The sequence below is a fragment of the Melanotaenia boesemani genome, chromosome 10 (assembly GCF_017639745.1).
Source record: "Melanotaenia boesemani isolate fMelBoe1 chromosome 10, fMelBoe1.pri, whole genome shotgun sequence".
Classification (NCBI taxonomy): Eukaryota; Metazoa; Chordata; class Actinopteri; order Atheriniformes; family Melanotaeniidae; genus Melanotaenia; species Melanotaenia boesemani.
In genome coordinates, this window is record NC_055691.1 from 2,058,806 (window position 1) to 2,082,864 (window position 24,059).

The following is a 24,059-nucleotide window of genomic DNA, read 5'->3' on the forward strand; positions in this document are numbered from 1 at the left end:
AATGAATAAAAAATTATTTTATCATTCAAACTTTTTTTTATTTAAACTTTTTTTTTCTAAGAAATACAAAATTCTAAAACACAAATAATAACTGTAAGCCTCCTTATAAGGGATTCATTGGTTCAACAACCATTCACAAAACATTTAGCATATGGAAAGCTTTTTTTTTTTTTGGTATTATAGATAATTTCTGTAAGTTTTAAATTTTTAAATACATCATTTTTAGTTGTCACCCACCTCTATTTTTTATTTGACCTCCCATAATGACAGACTTTCATTAAAAGAATGGCCGCAGTCACAATTTCATTTATAATTCTGTAATTTAAGACCTTAACAAAGAAGTTTCCAGATTCCACAGGGCGCCTTACAGAATGGTATGAAAATAAAGTATATTTAATCATTAAAATTTATTGTTGAGCAAATGCTTTTTATCTTGCGAGGTTGGAGTAGTCCGCGCATGAAAGCATGAACCTATAACCCACCGGTTTCATGAATAATTAATCATTTAATTGTTTATGAATTTTCGAGTTATTTGATTCCATCCAGGGGGTCGGGGGGCGACAGCGACGACGTCCCCACGTTACACCTAATGCCCTCATTTCCGGAAACTCCTGAACGCAGCAGCAGTCTGAGTGGCTCCGTGAAGATGGCGGACTGTATACGTGTTCCTTTGCTTCTGCTTTTGATGTACATCTTGTCGTTTGTGCATCCAATTCGAGGAGAAAACAACGGTATCGCCAGACTTGCTGCCAATGCAGACAACCTACAGAATCCACCGGGAGGTCTGGTACTCGCTGGGGTGAACCCAGCAGCCGCTGAGAGGAACCAAGGAGCTGGGGCCTCGCTGACTCGGAGGCGCTCTACCGGCTGGAAGTTGGCTGAGGAGGCGGTGTGTAGGGAGGACTTGACCCGGCTTTGCCCCAAACATTCCTGGAACAACAACCTGGCTGTACTGGAGTGTCTTCAGGACAAGAAAGAGGTGAATTGGCGTTTGTATGAGTTGTTTCCGCTCTAGAAGCAGGGTGTGCCTGCATAAGCAACGTTAGCATTAGCTGCCATAGTTAGCTGCTTGCTAGCATGTCACGAGAACGTCATGCCAAAATGCAGCTCTAAAACACAACAATTTCTAACTCAGCCAGTTTCAACACGACATCTCCTGCAAAACAAGGCTAAGGGCATGTTCACAGATGGCGTATGCCGTTATTAATTCGGCTTGACTCGATGTCACCATTGGTTCTTATTTTCTTTTTAGCTTGAACGTTAGTGTCTCTATCATGTCCTAAACATTGAGAAGGAACAAGCTAGACATTATTAAAACAAACAAAAACAATAAATCATTTTCTAAATAAAATAAATTTTATAAAGTTTTTCCATTTAAAACCGACTTTTGGAGCTCCATGTTAAAAACTGTCCTGTTAAAATATCATCAGACATGACGTGTACGTTTAGTTGTGGTGTGTTTGTGCTTAATAGACAATGGTACAAACCTGGCACATTATCATGTATTATGTCACAATCAAATGTAAACATATTCAATGTTAACTGGCCTTTCTCAGCGTTAACCTCAGATGCCTAAGTGCAAGTGAATACGGTATAAAATGTACTATTTGACGTTGCACATTACCACTACCAGATTCCTTAAATGTAGCATTTATACAGCTAATCCAACCAGCTGCCTACGTGGATGACAACATTAACATTTCCAGACTTATATTTTATGAGGAGGATGTGAAAGTCTTAAAACCATCAGATGTGACTACTGTTAAAAGCTGATCAGCTGCTGATTCTATTCTTTTCTGCAGTCATTTAACAGACACTTTTATCCAAAGCAACTTACATCTGAGAGTAAGAACAACACAGCAAGAATTCAAACAGGAGGGTACATCGTAATTATGTGGTAGTCAGACTGCTGGGAGTCCAGTTGCGGTCATGTAGTGCTAGAGGCAGTGCTTCCCCCCCCCCCCCCCCCCTTTTTTTTTTTTTTTTAAATTTAGTGCTTTTGTTTAAATACAAGATCACAATTTCATCACACAATATCATCTTGGGCGTAAGTGCAGCAGCTTCTTCAGTACCTGGTTGAGCCAAAGAGCTGGACAAATCTTTCTAACTCATTCTGAGTAGAAGAGTTAAGCTAAGTGTGGAAATGCGCCTTAAACAGCTGAGTCTTTAGCTCGCTTTTAAAAGTGGATAAGGACTCTGTGGATCGGACGGAGTTCGGTAGATCATTCCACCACCAGGGAACAACAGAGGAGAAGAGTGTAGCTACTGATGTGGCGCCACCTTGTGGTGGGAGCACTAGGCGTCTTTCACTGGCAGAGCGTAACTGTGGAGAGGGAGTGTAGCTCTGGATTAAGGAGTGGAGGTAGACCGGAGCCGTTTGGGTCATTGTTTTGTAAGCCAGAAGCAGAGCTTTGAATCTGATGTGCTGCAACTGGAAGCCAGTGGAGAGCGATTAGCAGCAGAGTGACATGAGCTCTTTTGGGCTGGTTGAAGACCAGACGTGCTGCTGCGTTCTGGATCATCTGCAGAGGTTTAACTGAGCATGCAGGCAGGCCAGCCAGTAAGAAGTTGCAGTAGTCAATGCGTGAAATGACCAGAGCCTGGACCAGGAGCTGGGTCGTGTGTTCAGTCAGGTAGGGTCTGATCCTCCTGATGTTGTAGAGCAAATCGGCAAGACCGGGAAACCGAGGCAACATGGTCCTTAATGGTCAGCTGGTCGTCTACCATGACACCAAGATTCCTGGTAGAAGATGTAGGCACAAGTGTGATAGAGTCGAGCTGCACGCTTATCTGTGGCGGTAAGGAAGGATTGGCTGGAAAGACAATAAGCTCGTCTTGGACAGATTTAGCTGAAGGTGGCGATCCTTCATCCATGTGGAGATATCATCAACATGCTGATATTCACAGTGAGACGTTGTGTTGTCAGGTAGGAAAGAAACGAAAAGCTGAGTGTCATCTGCATAGCAGTGGTAGGAGAAACCATGAAAGTTAATGACTGCACAGAGTGAGGAGGTGTATAGTGAAAAGAGAAGAGGGCCAAGCCCTGAGGCACCCCTGTTGTCAGCCTATGTGATCTGGACACGCCCCCTCACCAAGATGCTTTGAATGATCTTCCTGTGAGGTAGGACATAAACCACAAGAGGGCAGATCCTGAGATGCCAAGCTCCGAGAGGGTGGAGAACAGTATATGATGGTTGACCGTGTCAAAGGCAGCAGACAGGTCCAGCAGTATAAGGACTGAGGATTGACCAGCGGATCTGGCAACCCGTAGGGAATCAGTAACTGACAGGAGAGCAGTTTCAGTAGCGGCCTTGCCTTTAGCCAGACTGATATGGATCTAACAGGTTGTTATCTTGGAGGAACTGTGAGACCTGACTGAAGACGGCATGCTCTAGTAGTTTAGACATGAATGGAAGCAGTGAGACCGGCCGGTAGTTTTTTATAGTTTGATTCTGCGATTCTTTCCAGTAAAGTATAAGTATTTGTGCAGCAGTGATTAAAGTCATACAGTGCACATTAAGTATGCTACTGCTGATTAAGAATAGTCATAAGTTGTTTGCTTTTACAAATGTTGCTTTACTTTTTATGTCCGATCACCACCATGGACATTTGAGAAGTTGGACTGTTTTCTTTCTTGTGTTTTTTTTTGTCACCGTTTCAGTCATTTGTGGAAAATTGTCGGTGATGAGGTTTGAAACTGTGACGTGACAGTTGGGTGTAGCTGTCACATGATATTTACATGACTGACAGGAATCATGATTAAATGGGTGGATGTTTAAAACCGCTGCAGGTTTGACACCTGGATCAGGTGTAATATGAAGATTAGGGACTCTCCACTGTGATGTCCTAATTGCAACATTTTAAATTGTTATTTAAAACAATGAATTGTTTACTTCTACTCCTGGCTAGTTGAAAAACAGGCAAAACCTACAAGTAAATGTTAAAACTCCAATGCTATTTCAGTTAACATGTTTCCTCCTAAAATCACTTATTTGTGCATTTCTGTAATGATGTATCATTGACTGACTAACTGCCCTTCATTCATATTTTGTCACCATCTTCCTTAAGAGACTGACCTTAATTTGTGATGTTTGCTGGTTGGCACCTGACTGCTCCCTCCATTGTTTAAGGTCATTAGCAGCTAGTCAGCAGCAGAAGCTTATAGCAGCTCAGATGGTCATGGTTTATACCTTTTGTCTGTTTAAGGCCGATCAGAAGACAACTTTCTGATGGTAGAAGTCATGTTAAAGTTGTTCAGATGGACTGGAAGACCATGTAGACCAGTGAGGCAGCAGTACAACCCAGAAGAAAATAGACTATGACTGGATGAAGAAGAGGCGTCTTTTGAAAAATAGTCTCTTGTTGTTATTGTTATTCATTCGTTTATTCATTTTCTGTTCCGCTTAATCCAATTAAGGGTTGCGGGGAAGCTGGAGCCTATCCCAGCATTTTAGCCGGTGAAAGGCAGGTACACCCTGGACTGGTCGCCAGTCCATTGCAGGGCCAGCACAGAGAGACAAACAACCGCTCACACCCACTCCTGGGGAAAATGTAAAGTAACCAGTTAACCTCACATGCATCTCTTTGGATGGTGGGAGGAAGCTGGAGAACCCAGAGAGAACCCACACATACATGAGGAGAACATGCAAACTCCACACCAAAAGGCCACTATTTGAACCTCCCCCCAGCCGAGGCTCGAACCAACGAGCAGCTAACACCACACCACCATGCAGCCCTACTATTATTATTATTATTATTATTATTATTATCATCATTATCATTATTGTTATTGTTATTGTTATTATTAAATTTTTTAAGGAGTGGTTGGAGCTAAAATGATGTTAACAAGACATTGGTGACGGTTAAATGATGTGGAATTACTTATTCAGAATGAAATCATTCAGATTGAAAATATTCCCCTTCGTGTTTACATGGAAATATTTCTGAATTGAGGTTTACATGGAAAACATGTTTAACCGCCTTTATGGAATTCTGCTTTAGATCTGGGAGTTGGGAAGGGTTCTGATTGGACAGGGCGGATGTGACGTATTTGCATCTACTGGGAGAAAACCAGCTCTAGTTCCTCCTGCAACATGGAAGACCACATAATAACAACCATTTTTGCTCTGATTTAGATTCGCAGCAGCCCGACACCAGTAAACTTTTTCACTTTCGTCAGCTGAGGAGTGTGATAAAATCTTCATATATTGGCTGTGTCTTGCCCTTAGTCCCAACTTTGAAATGAAAGAAATTATGGTGTGTTATTTAAAATAATTTCAGGTTCTGGAGCCTAAACCTGATTCTGGCTGCTGGTGGACTTTTATCAATATGTTTTAAAATCAATAAATGTTCATTTTTATGGTCAGAAGTTTACTTGGATGTGCGTATTTTTTCATACTGGATTCGTTTTTTCTCCTCAGAGGTTAAGATGTTAAATGCTGCTGAGTTTATATGACAGCCATATCAGATGAGGTTTTTCCTCTTTATTGATTATATGTCAGTAAAGAAAAGATATTAGAATTATTAGATATTAAAATCAGTCAGATTTAACAAACGTAAACAGAGTATAATTGGCTACCTGAGATAAAAAGTAACAAACTCATATGTTAACTTTGGGATACAGATTATGCAGCGTGGATGGAAAGCTCTGCTGGTTCAGGGTGGGACTCGTTTGCTTTCTTTACTCCCTGCTGCTGTTTGTTGGGCGTGGAGGAGGAAGACGAGCGTGAAGATCCGGGACCTTAGAGCTGGCTCACATCTCTACATCCGTGTGTGCGCTGTGGCTTTTAATGGATCCAGAAACTGGAAACCCACTGTACTGGTTTCATTGATCGCCACATATTTAAAGAAATCTTTTTCTGGTTACCATCAGGTAACGTTTGGTTTAGACCAAAACTGTCAAACATAAGGCCTGTGGGCCTAAATTTGTCCCCCAGAGGGTCCAGCAGGATGAATTTGGTAAATATGAAAATAACATGGAAAAAATTAACTGTAATATTTTAATTAAAGTAATTGTAATTTGGAATTTATCCATGTGCAGCTTCAGGGCAGGGAGAGAACTTGTCTTAGATCTTTTATGTGTTTCGTTCTCAACTGGTCTGCCTTCAGTTTTTATTATGAGGCGAGTCAGTTCACGTGGTCAGGATTACTACACAGATGTGGAAATGTACACGTATGTACATTTAAAATAAATTTTAGAGCTTGAAATTCTGATCTGAATACTCTGATCATAATGTGAAATACTGGATTTTTCAGCTCCAGATGCCTGAGATTAACTGTTCAAGGATTTTATGCATCCATTGTGTTGTAATGCGCATGGAAATAAGTATGTTAAATAAATAAAGTATGTAAATACAAATAAATGTAATAAAAATACTTGTTAACATGTGAAGTTAAGAAAATACAGGATTTAATGTAAAAATTAAATGTAAAATATAAATTAAAATGTAATAAAATGCGTTTTATAGATTTATTTAGTTATTAGCATTTAAAACGATAAATATGCTCTGTTCTGGTTTATGTCGTAAACTAAATCCAGTCAACCTGGTTTCAGGTCTTATTTTTATATTATATTTGATGTCCATCCTCCTTCAGTAACTCTGCTTGTTCAGGGGTGATTTTAAGAGCTGCTTTTAGACTTGTTGCATTCTTGCGTTTGCCCGGCTGTCACTGCTGCTGGTGGCTGTGGTTTTGTGTACGTGGTGGAGATTCTGAGTCCAGAGGGAGGAGGCTCTAGAAACCAGACTTGGCTGTGGGCCTTTTGTCTGCAGGAAACCAGTTGGTGCATTGCTCTATTTGTTATACTAAGTTTGATAGAGCTGCTACGGAAAAGACACAGGGCATGGGAGCGGGTGAACGGGGGGGGGGCGTTGTTGTGGCAGGTCTGGATGTAGACAAACTGGTTTAACTGTTTATGACTGTGCTGCCTCATGGGTCTGTCATCCAGCACCTTCAGGGCTGAGGATCACAGACAGAAGGAAACGACCCTTCAATCCACACCTTCACCAGACAACAAAGTGTTACACCTGTACATGAACACACCAGAAAATTTCCTACAACTTTTACAAAAACAGAAACACACACACAGAAAAAACACAGCTGCTAGTCATTAAGAGTTTTTAAATAATAACCAAATCAAAAAGATCATTTATGATAGTAGCACAGCAGCGACCAGATACTAACTCACAGGAAAATAAAAATAATAATTATCTCTTAGTAAAAAACCCACTGGACAACTCAGTGACTGTCAGCATGCAGAGGAAGAGGAGTGATCAGTGATGAAGAGTGGTGAGTGAGATCGTGCAAATGCGACCACGCCTCTATGGAGGTCAGAGTCAGACCAGGGCAGCCCAGAGACCCAGGCCTTCAGCAGCAGCCCCAGAGCACTAACCCAAGCTACCCCACCACGAAGACGAACCAGCCCCACCTGAAGGGCGGCAGAGGAGAGCCCCAGCAAGAGCCCCCCACGGTCTAGGGGTACAGGTCCCAGTGGGCCAAGATCAGCAGCCACCGGCCCCGCCAGGGACCGGCCACCCAGGGCAGCCCAAGGAAAGGGCCCAGGGCCTCTGGAGCCCAGGGGCGGTCCCCCCACCCCCCAAAGGCAGAGGGCCTGCACCATGTCCAGGAGGACCAGGCCCCCCCAGACAACCACCTGGTGCTGGCTGACTGTCCTCTCCATCTCTCATCTACAACATTCCTCTGTCAGTGTGTTGATGTATTTTTGGACTTTTATCTCAAAGATGGTAAAACAACACGAAGACCACATATTAAATAAATGTTCAAAAGGACTACATAATATAAAATGTTTTCACACTCCTGTTAAAATACACCATAAATCATTAAAACTCTGTTAGATTGAGGATGTCTCTGGCTCTCTGCTCTCTTCAGGTCAGACCACAGATCTTCTGGCTGGGTTTAGGTTTTGGGTTCTGGACGGTTCCAGAAATTTCTGTTCTTTCGTTGAGCTGAATGTCTGTTTGGGGTCATTGTCTTGTTAAAAGGTGAAATTCTTCTTCAGCTTTTTAGCAGAAAACTGAAGGTTTTTGGCCAGAAATGACCATAATATAACTAGGGATGTTCTTAAGAGGTCTATTACATTTATAATTTAAATAAATTAGATTTATTATAGTTTTTTTGTATAATGTTGTTGTTCCTATCAGTCCGTAGTTTAAACTATAAAACATCAATTAACACATGAAAACAAGGATTGCCACAGAACCTTTTAAATGATTGAGTAGATACACTGAAATCAAAGAATTTCTGTTTTTAAAAAAATCTTGGAATTACTTATGGTGAAAGTTTTTCACAATGGAGAGATCTGGTCATCCAGGACAAAAAATTCTGAATGTATGTTATTACGGTGCCTTTCTGTCTTTAAAAACATTTGCTTGTGTTTGTTGTTGCTGATGTTTTTCCTTTAAGGAAAAAACTCCTCATGCTTTTTAATGTGATGGAAACCCAGATGTTTTATAAGGTTGTTGGTGTTACATTTGTGGATTTTATATTTGAGAAGGACATAAAGGTTAAAAGGTTTAGTGAAAATGGAGGTGATGCTGCCTGCCATGTTTACTGCCTCATGACTCAGAAGGTGTTTGAAACTATGTCTTTCCTCGATTCTCACTTCATTCTAATTTCTCTCCATCCTTCCTCTCACCCACTTCCAATTATAGCTCCGCATCACCCTGGTTTCCCCTGACAAAAGGAGCAGAGCTGATAATGTTTAATTTAGCTGCAGCCAGTAAATGAGACAGAGTTTCAACAGATTGTTCAGCGAGAGACGGAGAGCTGGAGCCTGGAAATGTGCTAATAGATGTGTTTAGTTCTTCCAGATGTTTTAGAAACAGCTGGTCAAAACTCAGATTCATCCATCAATTATGGATTGCCTCTTAGTTAACTCCCTGTTGACTCCCGACTGGATCGCCACGTTTTCCTCATTGTTTATACTGAGGAATAGCTGTTGTTTTGAAATATATCCTCCCCCACAGCTGAATGAATAAACTTTCTCTGCAGGAGAGAATGTTGATGGCTTGGTCCAGAGGTGAGCTGATGTGAGGGAATGATGGCTCACCTCCCACCTTGTTGCTGAGGGTGAGCCTGAGCTGCACAGACAACAGAGACATGTATGTTGACAGTCAGAAAAACAAAATATGCTGTGTTTAACATGCTTATCATGTTTACATTTTCATGGTTGGCAGTTTTGGTTTCACTATTACAACAAAAAAAAAGGTGTAATAAATATCAGGGTTTGTTTAATTTATTTGTTTAAAATCTCCCAGTCTGGTATTCAGCCCAGATTTGGACGTAGACGATTAAAAACAAACAAACAAAAAACTGTTAATAAACAGTGTTTCACAAAAGGTTGTGGCAACCTGATTGTCTTCATGTGTGTTTAGTTATTAAGTTTTTCCTTAACTGAACTCACCTGCTGTGAGTTTGTCTCCGTCTCTGTTTGACCTGTTCATGCTGCTGAATTGACAATAAGCAGACTGACTTTATATCAGAGACCTGTTGCTCAACCGTAGCCATCATATAGCTGTTATTGTTTCTCCACTTTTCCTCCGTTGTCAGTGACACTAATGTGCTTTTCTACAACCAGTTTGACGTGCAGCACCATGTGATGAAACTAACGGCTGCTCCAAGTTAGTGTATTAGTGGCATTTATGGCAGGCCTTATGGGAGCTGGTGCAAGAATAAATAAATAAAATAACATGTTTCTGCAGTTTGTGCTTTTGAAAATTGATAAACGGGAAAACCGTTTTGTGACGACACGAGTCGGACACCGTTCATAAAGCGGCTGTGCGAGCTTTACATGTGACTGTGCAGTCACCTCGGACACGCCGCCATCCATGGGCGTCGCACCCATGGAGGATGAGGGTGTTTTGACACCCACACTTTTCATGGTGAGGGGGTCCAACGCCCACACTTATTTTTCTGTTTGTTCTATCTCTTTTTCTTTTTAAACTTTTGCGGAGAAGTTGCTGCTCCATTCGCTTTGTGCGGCGTGACTCCATCTCCTCCTCCTGTTGCTTCTTGAATCATGTCAGGACTGTCTGTGATCAGCTGATTCAGTGCCGTCTCTGTTGTTTATTCATCGTTCAGCTCATGGTGAGGAGGAGGAGGAAACTAGTAGGATGTTATAAAATGGTAGTTTTAATTAGACTGCCTTTTGTTTGCATTTATTTTATATTATTTTTATTGTTAGCTGAGGTTTGCTGGTGACACAGCAGTAAAACCTGCTGGTCATAACACAGCCAGATGGATCAGGATCAGATATCTAACAAGTGTCAAGATCAAACAAGGGGACGTCTTCTCTGAATCACTGGTGCTGTGCACATGTTTGATAGGTGGGTTTACCTTTTAGGAGCCGTGTTGAAGGTAAATTATAAACATTATAAAATTCATTTTTAGTGAGTTAGTCTGTTAGATGTTTACATCTGTTTATCTGTTTCTACCCAGCCCTAGCAGCTGGTTGCTGCCAAGTTATACCCAAGTTATTTATTCAAACAGCAAACTGCAGCTCATTATGGTAAGATAATCCAAGAAGCAGGAACATTTATGCAGCGCTGTTAGATATTTCTGTAATAACATGATTGATTCCTCTGAAAATCAGGCCGTGTCCCCCTGTACGAGCCATCCCTGCCATGCATGGCTGTGTACATTCTAGATGGGATCTAGTAATGCTGCTGCCTCCATCTTTCATGATTCAGAATCACCTCAGAATGTCTGTGTCATCTCTGATTTGGTAGATCTGCTCTTAGTCTGCAAAGCATAAAAGCTATCAGCTAGCTGTTTCCAGGTAAACAAACATTTTCCACAACTAATAAAATCAGTTGTATTAATTAGCTTCCGGATGATTCAGGCTTCCGTCTTTGCTCTCCACCATAAGAAATCTTTGTAGAAATTCTTTTGATTCTAAAGTGAATCTTCATTTTTAACCTCTCCTCTCTCTTTTTCTTTTACAGGAAACGGAAATCGCTGCTGAATGCAACCATGTAAGTGTTGCCTTAATTTCCCAGCATGCACCTTGTTATCCTGTATTTTAACCTCTTCTTGACTACCCCCTGTACGGTGGGCAGCATGAGATCCGAGCAGTCCAGAATATTCTGCACACCCCATGAAGCAGCAGTCCTAACATGTCGCATACCAGAATGACGTGGAGAAACCCAGCTCAAAGACTCTACCAAGCTTTGGCATCCAAACCAAACACAGTTCAGACCTCAAGCAATTATGTAGGAATGTAACAAAAGCATGAGAAGAGCAATGTCCACTTCAGAGCTGCTGCTAATTTCTCCACTTCAAGCAAACCAGAAAAAAACAGACTCTGCTGATTACAGACATGCCTGTCTCATCACTCTGCGAGCCAGCAAAGCAAACAAAGAAAATCAATCAAATCTTAATTTACTAATTCATAGGACAACCCAAAACTCCTTTACTACTTCCTAGATGAATTGGACATCTCTGGTTTTCACTGAAAGGAATGTTTTCTTTTAGGACTAAATAACCGTTTACATTTTCAACTGTGTTCCAGGTGAATTTACTCCGACACAGTAATGCACATCTGGATTCTGACACTTCTCTACTAATCTCACATATGTCAGCTTTCTATCGAGACCAAGATTATGCATACAGCCATCGTAGTTGTGCAGATATACTTACTTTAGTTTGGGTTGTTATTTCAGTCACAGGATAAAATAAAGGCAGCGTGAAGAAGAGGTTCATGCTTTGTGTAACTTGTGGACTATCTGAACCGGGACATTTGGCATGAAGGTCAAATCTGTGTTAGCAGAGACCTGAACAGGACAGTCAGATGATCTCTTCAGTTAATTACGTTTCTCGTATTTTCATGTTTAGTGTTTTGTTGATGGCTGCTGAGCTCCTGTATGCGGCAGATCAGGATAAAGAAGACACCGTGTTAACAAACCAACTGAAAAATTAAAACTAAATATTCACAGAGCTGTATCAGAGCTGTTTCACATCGATGTAATCAGACTGAAATAACATTTTCTGTATCCTGTTTCTGCTCCAGCTGCTGTGGAACTACAAACTGAACCTGACCACCGACCCAAAGTTTGAGTCTGTAGCCGTGGAGGTCTGCAAGACAACCATCTCTGAGGTCGGAAAGTCTTTCACAAGATAACATGCAGTTAGCTGTTTAACTGTAAACTGGTGGGTTTGGGATTAATTAGCAGAAAAGAAACTGGGCTCTGAGCCTGTGAAAAAAGGTTACCATCTCTATGTTTATCTTTTTTCCATCATTATCTATTATTTTTACACTTTAACCTTTTTTTTTTTACTACTTGGCTAAAAAAAAATAAATCATTAGATCTGAATGTGAAAAGTTTGCAGGGCAGGATCATTCGATCATTCATTAAAGAAACATGGTGCCTGATCCTCCCATTACACGTTTCCTTTCAGATACAGTAAATATGCGCTGTCAAATTTAAACCACCATACATCTCTATCAGTGCCACACAAAACCTAGGAGACCGTGTCAGATCTGCGCTTTCAGCTGAATTTGATGACAGGGACCGAGGTTTATTAGTTACGGTGCTTTGGAAAGCAGTCTGATCACGCCTGGTCTCTTTTTTCTACCAGCATGAGGTTCACTCATGCTGGTAGAAAAAAGTTGTGTTTTTAGATGCGTCTTGATGTGGACATGGGCAGTTTGGGATTAATATATAAACGTTAAAACATTTTTTTAATTAGTAATTAATAACAATACTGAGGAACTCAAAAAGTGAAGCACTAAATTACAGAAGTGCAGCTTCTGGATAGTCTGGTGTGCAATCCAACCAACACGCTCTGCATTGAAGGCGACTGTGTGAAAGAGCTTCGGCTTGTATGGATTCATTGCTTGGAAGGTCCAATGCCTCAATGCAAAAAGATGCATGAACAATGGTTTTATAATCACGCTGCAGCCATATGAGCTGTCATTGAACCGTGATGTGCTTCAGGATTTCTTTGACGTTGTGTATCTTCCACCAAACATGGACAGCTTCTGAAGTCAGAAAATAAAGAGCTGTAATAAAATGTTGAATTACAAGGATGCTAAAAAATAATTAAATTGGAAAATGTAAATTATTTCCTGCTCTGATTTTTTTTCTCATCAATCGATCGGTGTTTTCTTGGAAACACTTACATGTGAGACTGAGTAATGGGAGTCCCAGACGCTAAAATGAAATGATGAGAATGGAAGCGGTTAATATTTAAAGATTTGACGTGTTGGATAAAGTTAGTTTAAAATGCTTTTTAAAGTAGAATGAGAAACAATCCCAGCTGTGAGCCAAGTAGATGGAAAACAAACGGAAAGTTCCAGTTTAACTAGACTGGATGGTTTTAGTCTTTAGTTTCTCAGACAAATGTTTCTCTTGCAGATTAAAGAATGTGCAGCAGAGGAGCTGGGAAAAGGCTACCTGGTGTCCTGCCTGGTAGACCATCGTAGCAACATCACTGACTACCAGTGCAACCAGTACATCACCAAGATGACCAGCATCATCTTCGGCGACTTTAGGCTGATCTGTGGCTTCATGGACAAGTGTCATGACGATATCGACGCTCTTCGCTGCGGCAGCATCAGCACCGGAGAGAAGGTGAGCTGAACTTCTCCCTTAGCTGGGTCAGACTGGGCTTGCAAGGCAGCTCAGGTGATCAGGTTCACCTGCAAGTGTCAACGCAGCTGTCTGCTGTGGAGCGCACATGATGCTCGTCGTTGGTCTCTGGACCTGTCTGGAAGTTCAGTTTCTAACATAAATCCTGTTTTCTGTTTGAATTTGCTGTGGTGTTGAGACGTGCCACCATGATGCTGCATCAGCATGGCATCACTAATGCCAGATGTTCTCTTCTCGTTTCTGAAACAACGGTTTCTTCTCGTTTGAGTCGTTCTTCTCAAAATGAGTCTAGAAGTTGATGTTGGACCAACTACACGTCGTCCTGATAATAACTTCTAGTTCTAGCAGAATTTCTAAAGGGTGTTCCCTTCATTTAAAAACTGGGTTTTGATTGGTATCTAATCACTTTACATATTTGTGCCATCGCTTTTACTACAGTGGCTCTGAATGGACAAACATTGTGAAATGAAAACCCTCTGAGCTTTAAAACTGCAGTCTTTGATACATTCTAGTGGTTCCCAACAGTAAACCAGCTCCTTATTTCGGATTTAAGTTTAATTCAGAATAGTTTTTTGTTTTTTGTTTTTTTTTATAAAGGATTTTTTTTTCTGAATTAAAGGTGAATTAAAACTTACATGTAAACATGGCAATGTGATTGTTAGGGATCGACTGATATGGATTTTTTTAAGGGCTGATACACATTTATTTATTTACTTACTTACTTACTCTCTCAGCTGATGGCTGATATGGGCTGCCGATTTTCTTGAGCCGGTATTTGGAGCCGACACTGCTTTTGCTCCCTCAGTTTACATCATCAAAATGACACGATAATAAGAAGAAACACTTATTAAAAATCCTCCCAGTTTAGGAGCTGCAGGTTATATCAAAGGAAACGTTTTCTCCCGCCAGCCTGCATCGTCTCCCGTCGGTGATGATCCAGCTGCGTGAACTGCTTCTCCTCTTCATCAATCTCTTCAGAAGTTGGCGTGCTGAGGAATTCCTATATAATACCATGAACATCATGTATGAGGTGATGAGCATCCGAACGTTTGGAGAACCACCGATGAGTGAACAGCTGGCAGGCTGTTCCACAGACGAGGGGCGTAGAAATGAAACGAGGCCTTTTGGTCCTTACTCTTGGAACAAATAAGAGACCAGCACCAGAGGACGTCAGGGTCCACGAGGGTTCATAATTTAAAAGCAAGTCAGATAAATAAGAGGGTCCAAGACCATTAAGACATTTATGAACTACTGTAAGAACCTTAAAACCAATCCTGAAACACACGGGGAGTCAATGCAGCGGTTTTAAAACTGGTGTGATGTGTTCCCGTGGAGTTCTGGAGTAGCTGTAGTTTTGAGACACTCTTTCTGGGAAAACCAGGGAGCTGGGCATAACAGTAATCTAATCTACTAGAAATAAAAGCATGCATCAGCATCTCGGTGCTGGCGAGAGCAATGGATGGACTCTGGCGATGTTTTTAAGATGATAAAATCCTGTTTGTGACATTTCTAATGTGTGAAATAAAATCAGCTGAGAGTCAAAAAGAACCCCTGGGTTTTCACACACTTAGAGGGATGGAAATTAGTTTTTAATTGGAAAATGATCCCTATCTCTCCATAGTAAAGAATCCTTTAAATAATTCCTGGATCCAGGTGGTGATCCAGATAACTCCCAAAACCATTTGTTTCTTTTTCCATTTCTGAGATTTCCTGAAAATTTCATCAAAATGTTTTCATAACTTTTAGAGTTATGTTGCCAAATACATGACCCTCACCTTGGTGGACATGATGTCTGTAGTAGGACTGGACAATATCTAAAAAAAAAAAACACTCGCTTCTTATTCCGCAATCCTATTTCTGATTTAAATCTCTTTTTTTTCTTCTTTCCTTCTTAGTAAAATAATGTAATATGTGATATAAACTATAATATGATGTATAATTTATTTTATTTTAAGAGGGAGAAAAATCCTCCTAAATTGGATTTACTCGATTAATCGCTCAGCCCTGGTCTGTAAAAATAATGAGCTAAAGTTGTTCTTTTCTTTCCTGGCTGTCTGTGGCTACATCTGTGTATTCAATCGTACTCGGAGCAGATGTTGTAGTGGCTTTTATAAACCTTTATAAACTGTAAAAGCAGAAAACTGTATTTAAATGATGACTTGGCTGTAAAAAAAGCGTAATGTTTAGCGGCAGTTCATCAGGGAGCAGAACAAATTGATCTGTGAACGCCTTTTTATTCTGGGTGAGCCAGTCTAAACCACATCAGCCCGTTAGACACACAGTTATGGAAGACATCACGCTGGCACACCATTCGCCAGCTGGAGCAGAGTCTGCTTCATCAGGAATTTGTCATGGCAGCTGATTTCAGTTAACCGGAGAACAGTGTTTGTGTTTAGTCAGGGCTGACATCCTCATTTTTGGCTCCTCACATGCGGGAAAATACAACATGTAAGTTAGTGTTGTTACACAAGTTCTCAATGACCTTCCCACTGCTGGAAAACCTAAATGTTAGATTATCTGTTGGTCCTGAATTAGCTCTTGAGAGTGAGTGTGAGGGGTTGGCAGAGCTGTCAAGTTTTCACATTCATTACTCAGAGATACTAGGGTTTAAAAAGACTTCTGTAGAAGTTAAAGTATCAACTCAAGCTTTTTACTCTAGTGTAAAAGTAATGGTTTCAAAACAAAATATAAAAGTAATGTAGAAAAAGAAAAAATGCCTTCAAGGACAAAAGCTTAGGCCGTGCCACAGGGGCCTATAGTGCACTACTCCACCTCCCCCCAAAAACATTATTCTAAGGGCAGTAATAGCTATAATTTTATATTAAAACTGTTGGAAATTTGGGATGTTAGCTGTTCTCATAGGTCTTTGCCACGGACATCTCTAGGCTCCATATGTCTTATGTCCTTGCTGGACGTGATTTGTGTCATGTGCAGGTGCGATTGATCGTGTCAGGACCAAACTGGGACAAAAAGTAAGGCTGGAAGTCATACTCTTACCAGGCCACTCCAACTCATACACTGTCAACATGCTGTGTGTGTGTGTGTGCACTTACAGGTTCACACGTAGATCAACATTCATTCAAAACTATCAGCCACTGGTCCAGTTCTTTTCTGTCCACTGCCCTCATCAAAAGGCTCAATACAAAAGCAACAATAGGACTTTCATATTGAAAGGGGTTCCTAAACTTTTTCAGGTAACAGCCTACCTGTGGAGAAATGTTTGGTTCAGCAGAATCCACCAAACACTTTATGCAGTAAAATAATAAATGTTATGTAAAAAGAAAGACAACCACAAACACACACTCCATATGGAGTTGTGAACAATTTATTCAGACATCAACATTTAAATACAAGCATTTAAAAACCTGGAATCACATAATTTACAAGCAGAAAAACAGTCTGATAAACAGTTAAGTCAAAAAGTTCCCTCATCAGCATTTAACCTGGCCTGATAAAATGTTCCTCATTGGCACAGATGTGTGATCATCCTAGGACAGATGTGGACAGTACAAACAAGTACGGCCAAGTATTACAATAATTTCCTCATCAGAGCTACACATCTGACACCCAGAGGACCTAAAAAAGACACGAACACAGTTTGAGCCTGGATGTATTAAAATTTGTTTAATAAAAACATGAAAATGGTGATTTTCAGACATACGGAAAGAACAGCAGCACTTAAGTCCAAGGCCCTGCTTATAAATCCACACCATCTGAAATATTAAACAGTTGAACGCGGCATCATTTTTTATTTATTTATTTATTTATTTACCTGGTTGGGTGGATGCACTGCTTACCTTTCTGGTTACAGTGTCACATCAGAAGGTTATGTGGTGCTACTTTAATGTGATCAGTCAAGAAAGACACACTCTGGGATCTTTGCACCGGCTTCAGTTAAAAATAAATGCATTTTTTACATGTAAATGTTCACAGCTGTGTCTGCAGCACTTTCCTCTTGGCTGCTGTCGGAGTGAAACGGACTGGACCAAAGCCTGAGCTTTAACAATGACTCTTTGTGCAGGACATCCACTCTCAGGGTGAAGTGATCGCCTGTCTGGAGAAGGGTCTGGTCCGGGAGGCTGAGGAGCAGCCCGGTGCTCACCACATCAAGGACGGCTGTAAGAAGGCCATAATGAGAGTGGCGGAGCTCTCCTCAGACGACTTCCACCTCGACCGCTACCTTTACTTCGCCTGCAGAGACGATCGAGAACGCTTCTGTGAAAACGTGAGCATGTTGGACTGAACGATGTTTAATGTTCAGATTTTGTGAAGGAGCTGGTAGTTATCTAGTTTTATTATTAGTGTCTTCATGTTTGACAGCTTTGAAATGGTTATTTTAATTTTTATATTCTTACAGCTCAAACAGTTGACATGTTTGAAAGACTGAGATTAACCAGTTGCTGTTTCGTTATGGTGCAGCAGCTTAATCATTATTCACAAGTCAGATAAACGAAGCAGGCGGGATGATACCCATTAATTAACAAGCTTTAATGCCTGTGAAGTTTGAACAGATCTGTTTATTATAATATTGTTTTTATCAGATTAACAACTAATAGGGCTGGGCGATATGAACTAAATCTTATATCTTGATATTTTTCACCTGAATCACGATATACGATATATATCTCGATATTTATATTTTTTTGTCAAGTAACCAAACAGACAGTTCTAATATACAGCCTTCAGTGCCAAATATACTTTTTCTAAGGATCAGCAGCACACTTGCATTAAAACAGCTGACTGAAATTAAATACCTTTATATTAAATTAAATGCTCCTAAAACAAAATAAATTAAGAATACTTTTCAATGACCATAACAAAAATACAGCTGTGCAAAATGCAAAAAAAAAGATGCTTTTAACTCAAAACAAGCTATCTCGATATAAACGATATTCCCTCCTTCTATACTGCATCTGATAGTCTCGATGTATTTGAAAATCTCGATATATTGCCCAGCCCTAACAACTAACAGACTAATTCAGCAGCATCTACAGACTCTTATCAAGCTTTTTTTTTTCTTTCTTTTTTTCTTTTTTTATTTAGAGCATTTTTATCATGAATTCGCCAGGGCATCGTTTCATTAAGTTCATCCAGAGTTCTGCTAATTCTCTACCAAGATCTTGTGTGGGAGAGTCTGATTTCCTGAAAATCCTCAGTGACTTTAAGATCTGGACTCTGTGGTGATAAATGATCTCTGAACTACTCTCATTTGAGTTGAGTAAATTATGACACTTACAAGATGTCTGCACTATCAGGACAGAAAAACAGTGATGGGGGAAAAAAGAAACCTTTTCAGGTGGTCACACAGCTGCTGTTAAAAGAAAGCACATCACAGCAGGAGCAGGAGGCAGCAGATGATGTAGAAATCAGACCATGAAAATCGGTTTTCTTATGACACTCTCCTTAGTAGCAGGGCGTGATCAGAAAGCAGCATACATGACAGGAAGGACAGATATTCACCATCACCGCCACGGAAAGCCGGAAGTAAATACTGCAGGTGCTTGTGTTGTTGTATGAAACCACTCCAGAACACGTTAGGACTGCAGAACGTGTGGAAAGCAGCTGTACAGGTGTATAAGTGAGACCATCTGAGAGTAGACTAAATAGAAAACCATGGTGGTGTTGTTAAGAGAAACATCCATCCATCCATTTTCTGCCTCTTAAAGTCACTGAGGATTTTCAGGAAAGTTTTCCTGCTCCATGAAAACAAGCCTGGCTGTGCTGGGAGGAATCCCAGAGAGAAGGTTTACTTCTGACACGTCGGGTTATTTTCTCCTACTGTCTCATTTTTCTCCGATAACTTGAAGGTTTTCTTTGGTAAAACTGGAACAAATCTGATTCCATGGACATGGCTTCTGCCATCAGCCATCACTCACTCATCATGTCATCGGTTGTTTTTCTGGTTATCAGAGCAGTGTGAGATGTCACTGTGGGAAATTCAGCTTCCTCCAGACGTTAACAGGATGTTTGATGGTTGGGAAAAATTTATGATTGATTTCTTTGCATTTTCAGACGCTGGCGGGAGAGGGCCGAGTTTACAAATGTCTCTTCAATCATAAGTTTGAGGAAGCCATGTCTGAGAGGGTGAGCTTTGTTCACAGTCAAGAAAATGTGCCACTCACTTTGCAATAAAACTGTCATATTTAACATATTGTTAATTCCTTCACATCCAGTTAATACTGACTTCTCTGTATCCTCAGTGCCGTGACGCCCTGACCACCAGGCAGAAGCTGATTGCTCAGGACTACAAGGTGAGCTACTCGCTGGCTAAAGCCTGCAAGTCGGACCTGAGAAAGTACCGCTGCAGCGTGGACTCCAGCATGCCCCGAGCTCGAGAGGCTCGTCTGTCCTACCTGCTGCTGTGTCTGGAGTCTGCCGTACATCGAGGTACATTTTCTGTCTGTCATCAGCCTGTTTTCGGTTTAATTATATGGAAAGCTCTACACCGGCTGCTTGGATAAACACTAAGTTAAACTCCACTAACTTTACGTTCTTTCTCTGTAAACAGTTTGTAAAGTTTAATGTTTAATGTGCTGTGTGTGTGTGTGTGTTTTTCAGGCCGTTTAGTTAGTGGCGAGTGTCAGGGTGAGATGATGGATTACAGACGGATGCTGATGGAGGATTTCTCCATGAGTCCTGAGATCGTGCTGCACTGTCGCACTGAGATAGAGAGTCACTGCTCCGGTTTACACAGGAAAGGACGGACATTGCACTGTCTGATGAGGGTTGGACGAGGGGACATGGGAGCCGTGGAGCCCAACTGTCAGAAAGCGGTAAGCTGGGAATGAAACTTGATTGTAGTCCAATTATAATACAATTCAAATAAATCCCTTATATGATCCATATTAGTCCAATTTATAATAACGATGTTCATATAAAACATAAAAGTAATTACCTGGCTAAGGAAACCATCAAATCCAATCTTCGTTTAGATTTCGTCCTCTGTCCTGAGCTGCATGAGGAGACAGAGGAGAGAAAAGCCTCCATCAGAATTAGGAAAGGACAGGAAAGAGGGGTCAACAAGCAGCATAGCTCTAAGCCAGGGGTACCTGAGAGAAGAAGAGAAACAAAAATTGACAACGTCAGGTGTTTAAATACACGGAGAGCAGAGAGGAGCCCGGTGCTTGACGGGACACCCCCAGCAGCTTCTGCCTGTAGCAGCAGAACTAAAGGGGTGGATAAGCGTCACCAAGCCAGTGTTGATTTTACCAGAACTATTTTAAATTTAGTCTCAGTTTTAGCCCAGTTTCAATCACGCTTATTAGTTTTTATCACATTTAGTCAACATCATCCTGTTTTGACTTAGTCGAGTGTAAGTCGAGCATTTTAGTCTGTATTTTAGTCCAAGAAATTTTATTTGTCCAGGTTTAGTCAAGAAACGCTGTCAACATTTTAGTCTAGTTTTAGTCAGGACAATCATTTTACCCTTTTACTTTTATTGTCAACAGATAACATTGTCAGTAGTATGTAGAACATTGTTAAATGAAGTTTAACATTGTTAACCTACATTTAACAATCCATTTAAAACTCATACTTAAAACATAACTATCCTATTTTATGCAGAATTACAGGCATTTTTATGTTTACATGGATGTATTTATATTAATATTGATGCCAATTCAGATCAAATGTCCTTGTGATGGTAACAGAACAGCATTTTATGTCACCAAATAAAAACATTGGGATACAAACTTCTGGAGCTGTGGTTCCCAACCTGTTTTTAACTTGGAACCCCATTTAGATATCACAAAACTCTGGTGACCCCAGACATTCAAAACACAATTTCACTTACTTTTACACCACATTTTGGTGTTTTAATGTATGAAAATGTAGGTCAAAGTTGTTTTATTTTATCTAGATTATTTAATTTTATCTAGATGAGTTTTAGTTTTTAGTTTGCATCCATGTGTAGCTGCCCAGGTGTTTTGTGTGAACTATAGTTTGCTTGCAGCTCCTAGATTAGCTCGTACTTCTGTCTGCTTTAAACTTGCAATCCAACTGAAAACATAGTTGCCCGATCAGTATAACGTATCTAAGTTCGCATAAATTAAACTTCACACACAATTCTGACAACAAGTGGCCACTATGGCTACATGCTACGAAGCTAGTAAGTTAGCCAACATTAGCTTGCGGTCGGTTTAACGTTGTTGTTGGAAAATTGGAGGGTGTGTGTGTGTGTGTGTGTGTGTCACAAAAGAGCCGAGGAAGTTACAGGATTTGACAAAATCGTATCTTATAATAATATAATTTTCATCTCGTCTTTGTTCCTGAACTAAAATGTCCATAGATTTTAGCCCAGTTTTTGTTTAGGGAACTACATTTTCATCTCGTCTTTATTAGTCCACGAACATGCATTCTGATTTTGTCCCAGTTGTTGTTTATTAATGGGGCTTTTAGTCTCGTCTGGTCTAGTTTTCGTCCGGTGAAAAATGTGAGAAAATATTTTCGTTTAGTTTTCGTTAACGAAATTAACCCTACACCAAGCCAGACCTACTGTGAGATTAACAGAAAGAAAAGTTTAAAGACTGATCTAAAAGGTAGAGAGAGTGTCTGCTCCCTGAAGCCAAACTGGGATCTGGTTCCACAGACGGGTCTGACAACTGAAGGTGGAGGCTTATCAGGACATTTTAGAGATGGAACAGTAAACAGATAAATAACATTCAGTGTTTGTCACTTCAAACAGAAACGTTGTTCACCAGCCAGCCAGAGTTTCTCCAGACTTTAGTTGATCATTTCATTTTGCTGGATCTGATCCATTCAGACGCCTCTTCATGGCCTCTAACTACCAGCCTCAGTTATCTTAGATTTCTCACATTTCCAGCACCAGTAGCAGCTTTGAGTTTATCATGTGTTTATGTAGAATCTCTCCTTCGGTTGTAAGATCTTTTTCTTTCCTCAGCTTCAGGCACTGATCCAGGAAGCTGATCCCGGAGCAGACTATCGGATAGACCGTGCACTTAATGAGGCCTGTGAATCCGTCATCCAGACCGCGTGCAAACACATCCGCAGTGGAGATCCCATGTGAGTTCCCATCATGCTGTTCACCAGGCGGACGGTCATGATGCTGGTACACTTCCAGCAGGCTGTAGACTGGTCCCAGCATGACCTGTGTCTACATTTTATTCAGAGGGTTTATTCTTTAGACTGCAAATCTCTGAGGAAAAAGAAAATTAGTGTAAAAGTTGAGGGTTTTTGCCTGCATGGCTAGCAGAAATGAGCTCATACTGTGTTTGTCCAGGATCCTGTCATGTCTGATGGAGCATCTGTACACCGAGAAGATGGTGGAGGACTGTGAGCACAGACTGCTGGAGCTGCAGTATTTCATTGCCAGAGACTGGAAGTAAGCCGAGGTCATCTGGGGTGGAAAAAAAAACAGTCGACAGTATCACTGACGACCATCGACTGACCTGATGGGTCAAAAATTTACTACGTCATAGTTGATGATTTCAAAGAGCCCAGCCATGATGTTTCTGATTGTCAGTGAACTTCCCCACGTGTCACCCTCCAGGTTGGACCCCATCCTCTATAAGAAGTGTCAGGGTGATGCAGCCCGAATCTGCCACACTCACGGCTGGAACGAGACCAGTGAGATGATGCCGCCCGGCGCCGTCTTCTCATGCCTGTACCGCCATGCTTATCGCTCCGTGGAGCAGGGACGCAGGGTGAGCCATGCAGTCGCTTCGGTTCCCGTTTGGTTGTTTCTTTTCATTTTTGACAATGTGCACATTTATCCACAGCCTCAGACAAACTACACTTTTCCACTCATCCTGTTTTTTTTAACATTTCTCAGTTCATTATCTATTTATTATTTAGTTGTTTTTGTCACTTACAGATAAAATAGATTCAAATTTCTTTTTGTTTGTTTTTTTTAATATATATATTTTTTATTTTATGTTGATTTATCCACAGCCCCAGACAAATTCATTCAAGTAATACACTGATCAACTTTTTAATTAATTAGGTAATTTATTATTTATTTGTTTTTTTTATTGTTTAGGTATTTGTCATTAGTTACAGATAAATTCATCAACAGTTGTTTTTTTTCTTTATTATATGTTTCATGATGATTTCACTCAGGAAATCTACTAATCCTCCTTTTTTAAATGAAAGAATTTATTTTTTATTTATTATTTAGTTAAATTGTTTTTGTTTTTAAAAAAATAATTTTATGTTGAATATGTGCACATTTATCCACAGACTCAGACAGTTTTCACTCAGCTAATCAACTGACCCTCTTTTCTAAATGAGTTCTTCCCCGTGGTGGTGAGACATAATTCGGTGTATTAAAGTGTGAGAACAGGCGCGTGAAGTGGCCATTTATGGAGCCGTAGTTTACACTTATTTTATCTTCATCCTTTCTTTTCCACTATGTCCAGTGTCCGAACGCTAACGGTAAATGTACATTTAGGTCACATATGATAATAAGAATAAATGTTAAGAAGAAGTGAAACT

General features: G+C 40.5%; 1 protein-coding gene across 1 annotated transcript in view; it reads left to right on the top strand.

Moving 5' to 3' along the window:
* The first annotated feature begins 616 nt into the window (after positions 1-616).
* The window catches only part of glg1a (golgi glycoprotein 1a), a 41,807-nt gene continuing 18,364 nt past the window's right edge, over positions 617-24,059 (top strand). Inside the window, exons 1-11 of the mRNA XM_041996414.1 lie at positions 617-979; positions 10,962-10,991; positions 12,026-12,112; positions 13,374-13,589; positions 17,629-17,832; positions 19,620-19,691; positions 19,808-19,994; positions 20,166-20,380; positions 22,507-22,628; positions 22,846-22,947; positions 23,116-23,269. Of these exons, the coding sequence (XP_041852348.1) occupies positions 647-979; positions 10,962-10,991; positions 12,026-12,112; positions 13,374-13,589; positions 17,629-17,832; positions 19,620-19,691; positions 19,808-19,994; positions 20,166-20,380; positions 22,507-22,628; positions 22,846-22,947; positions 23,116-23,269 (1,722 nt within the window). The 5' untranslated portion in view covers positions 617-646. The remainder of the gene's footprint in view (positions 980-10,961; positions 10,992-12,025; positions 12,113-13,373; positions 13,590-17,628; positions 17,833-19,619; positions 19,692-19,807; positions 19,995-20,165; positions 20,381-22,506; positions 22,629-22,845; positions 22,948-23,115; positions 23,270-24,059) is intronic.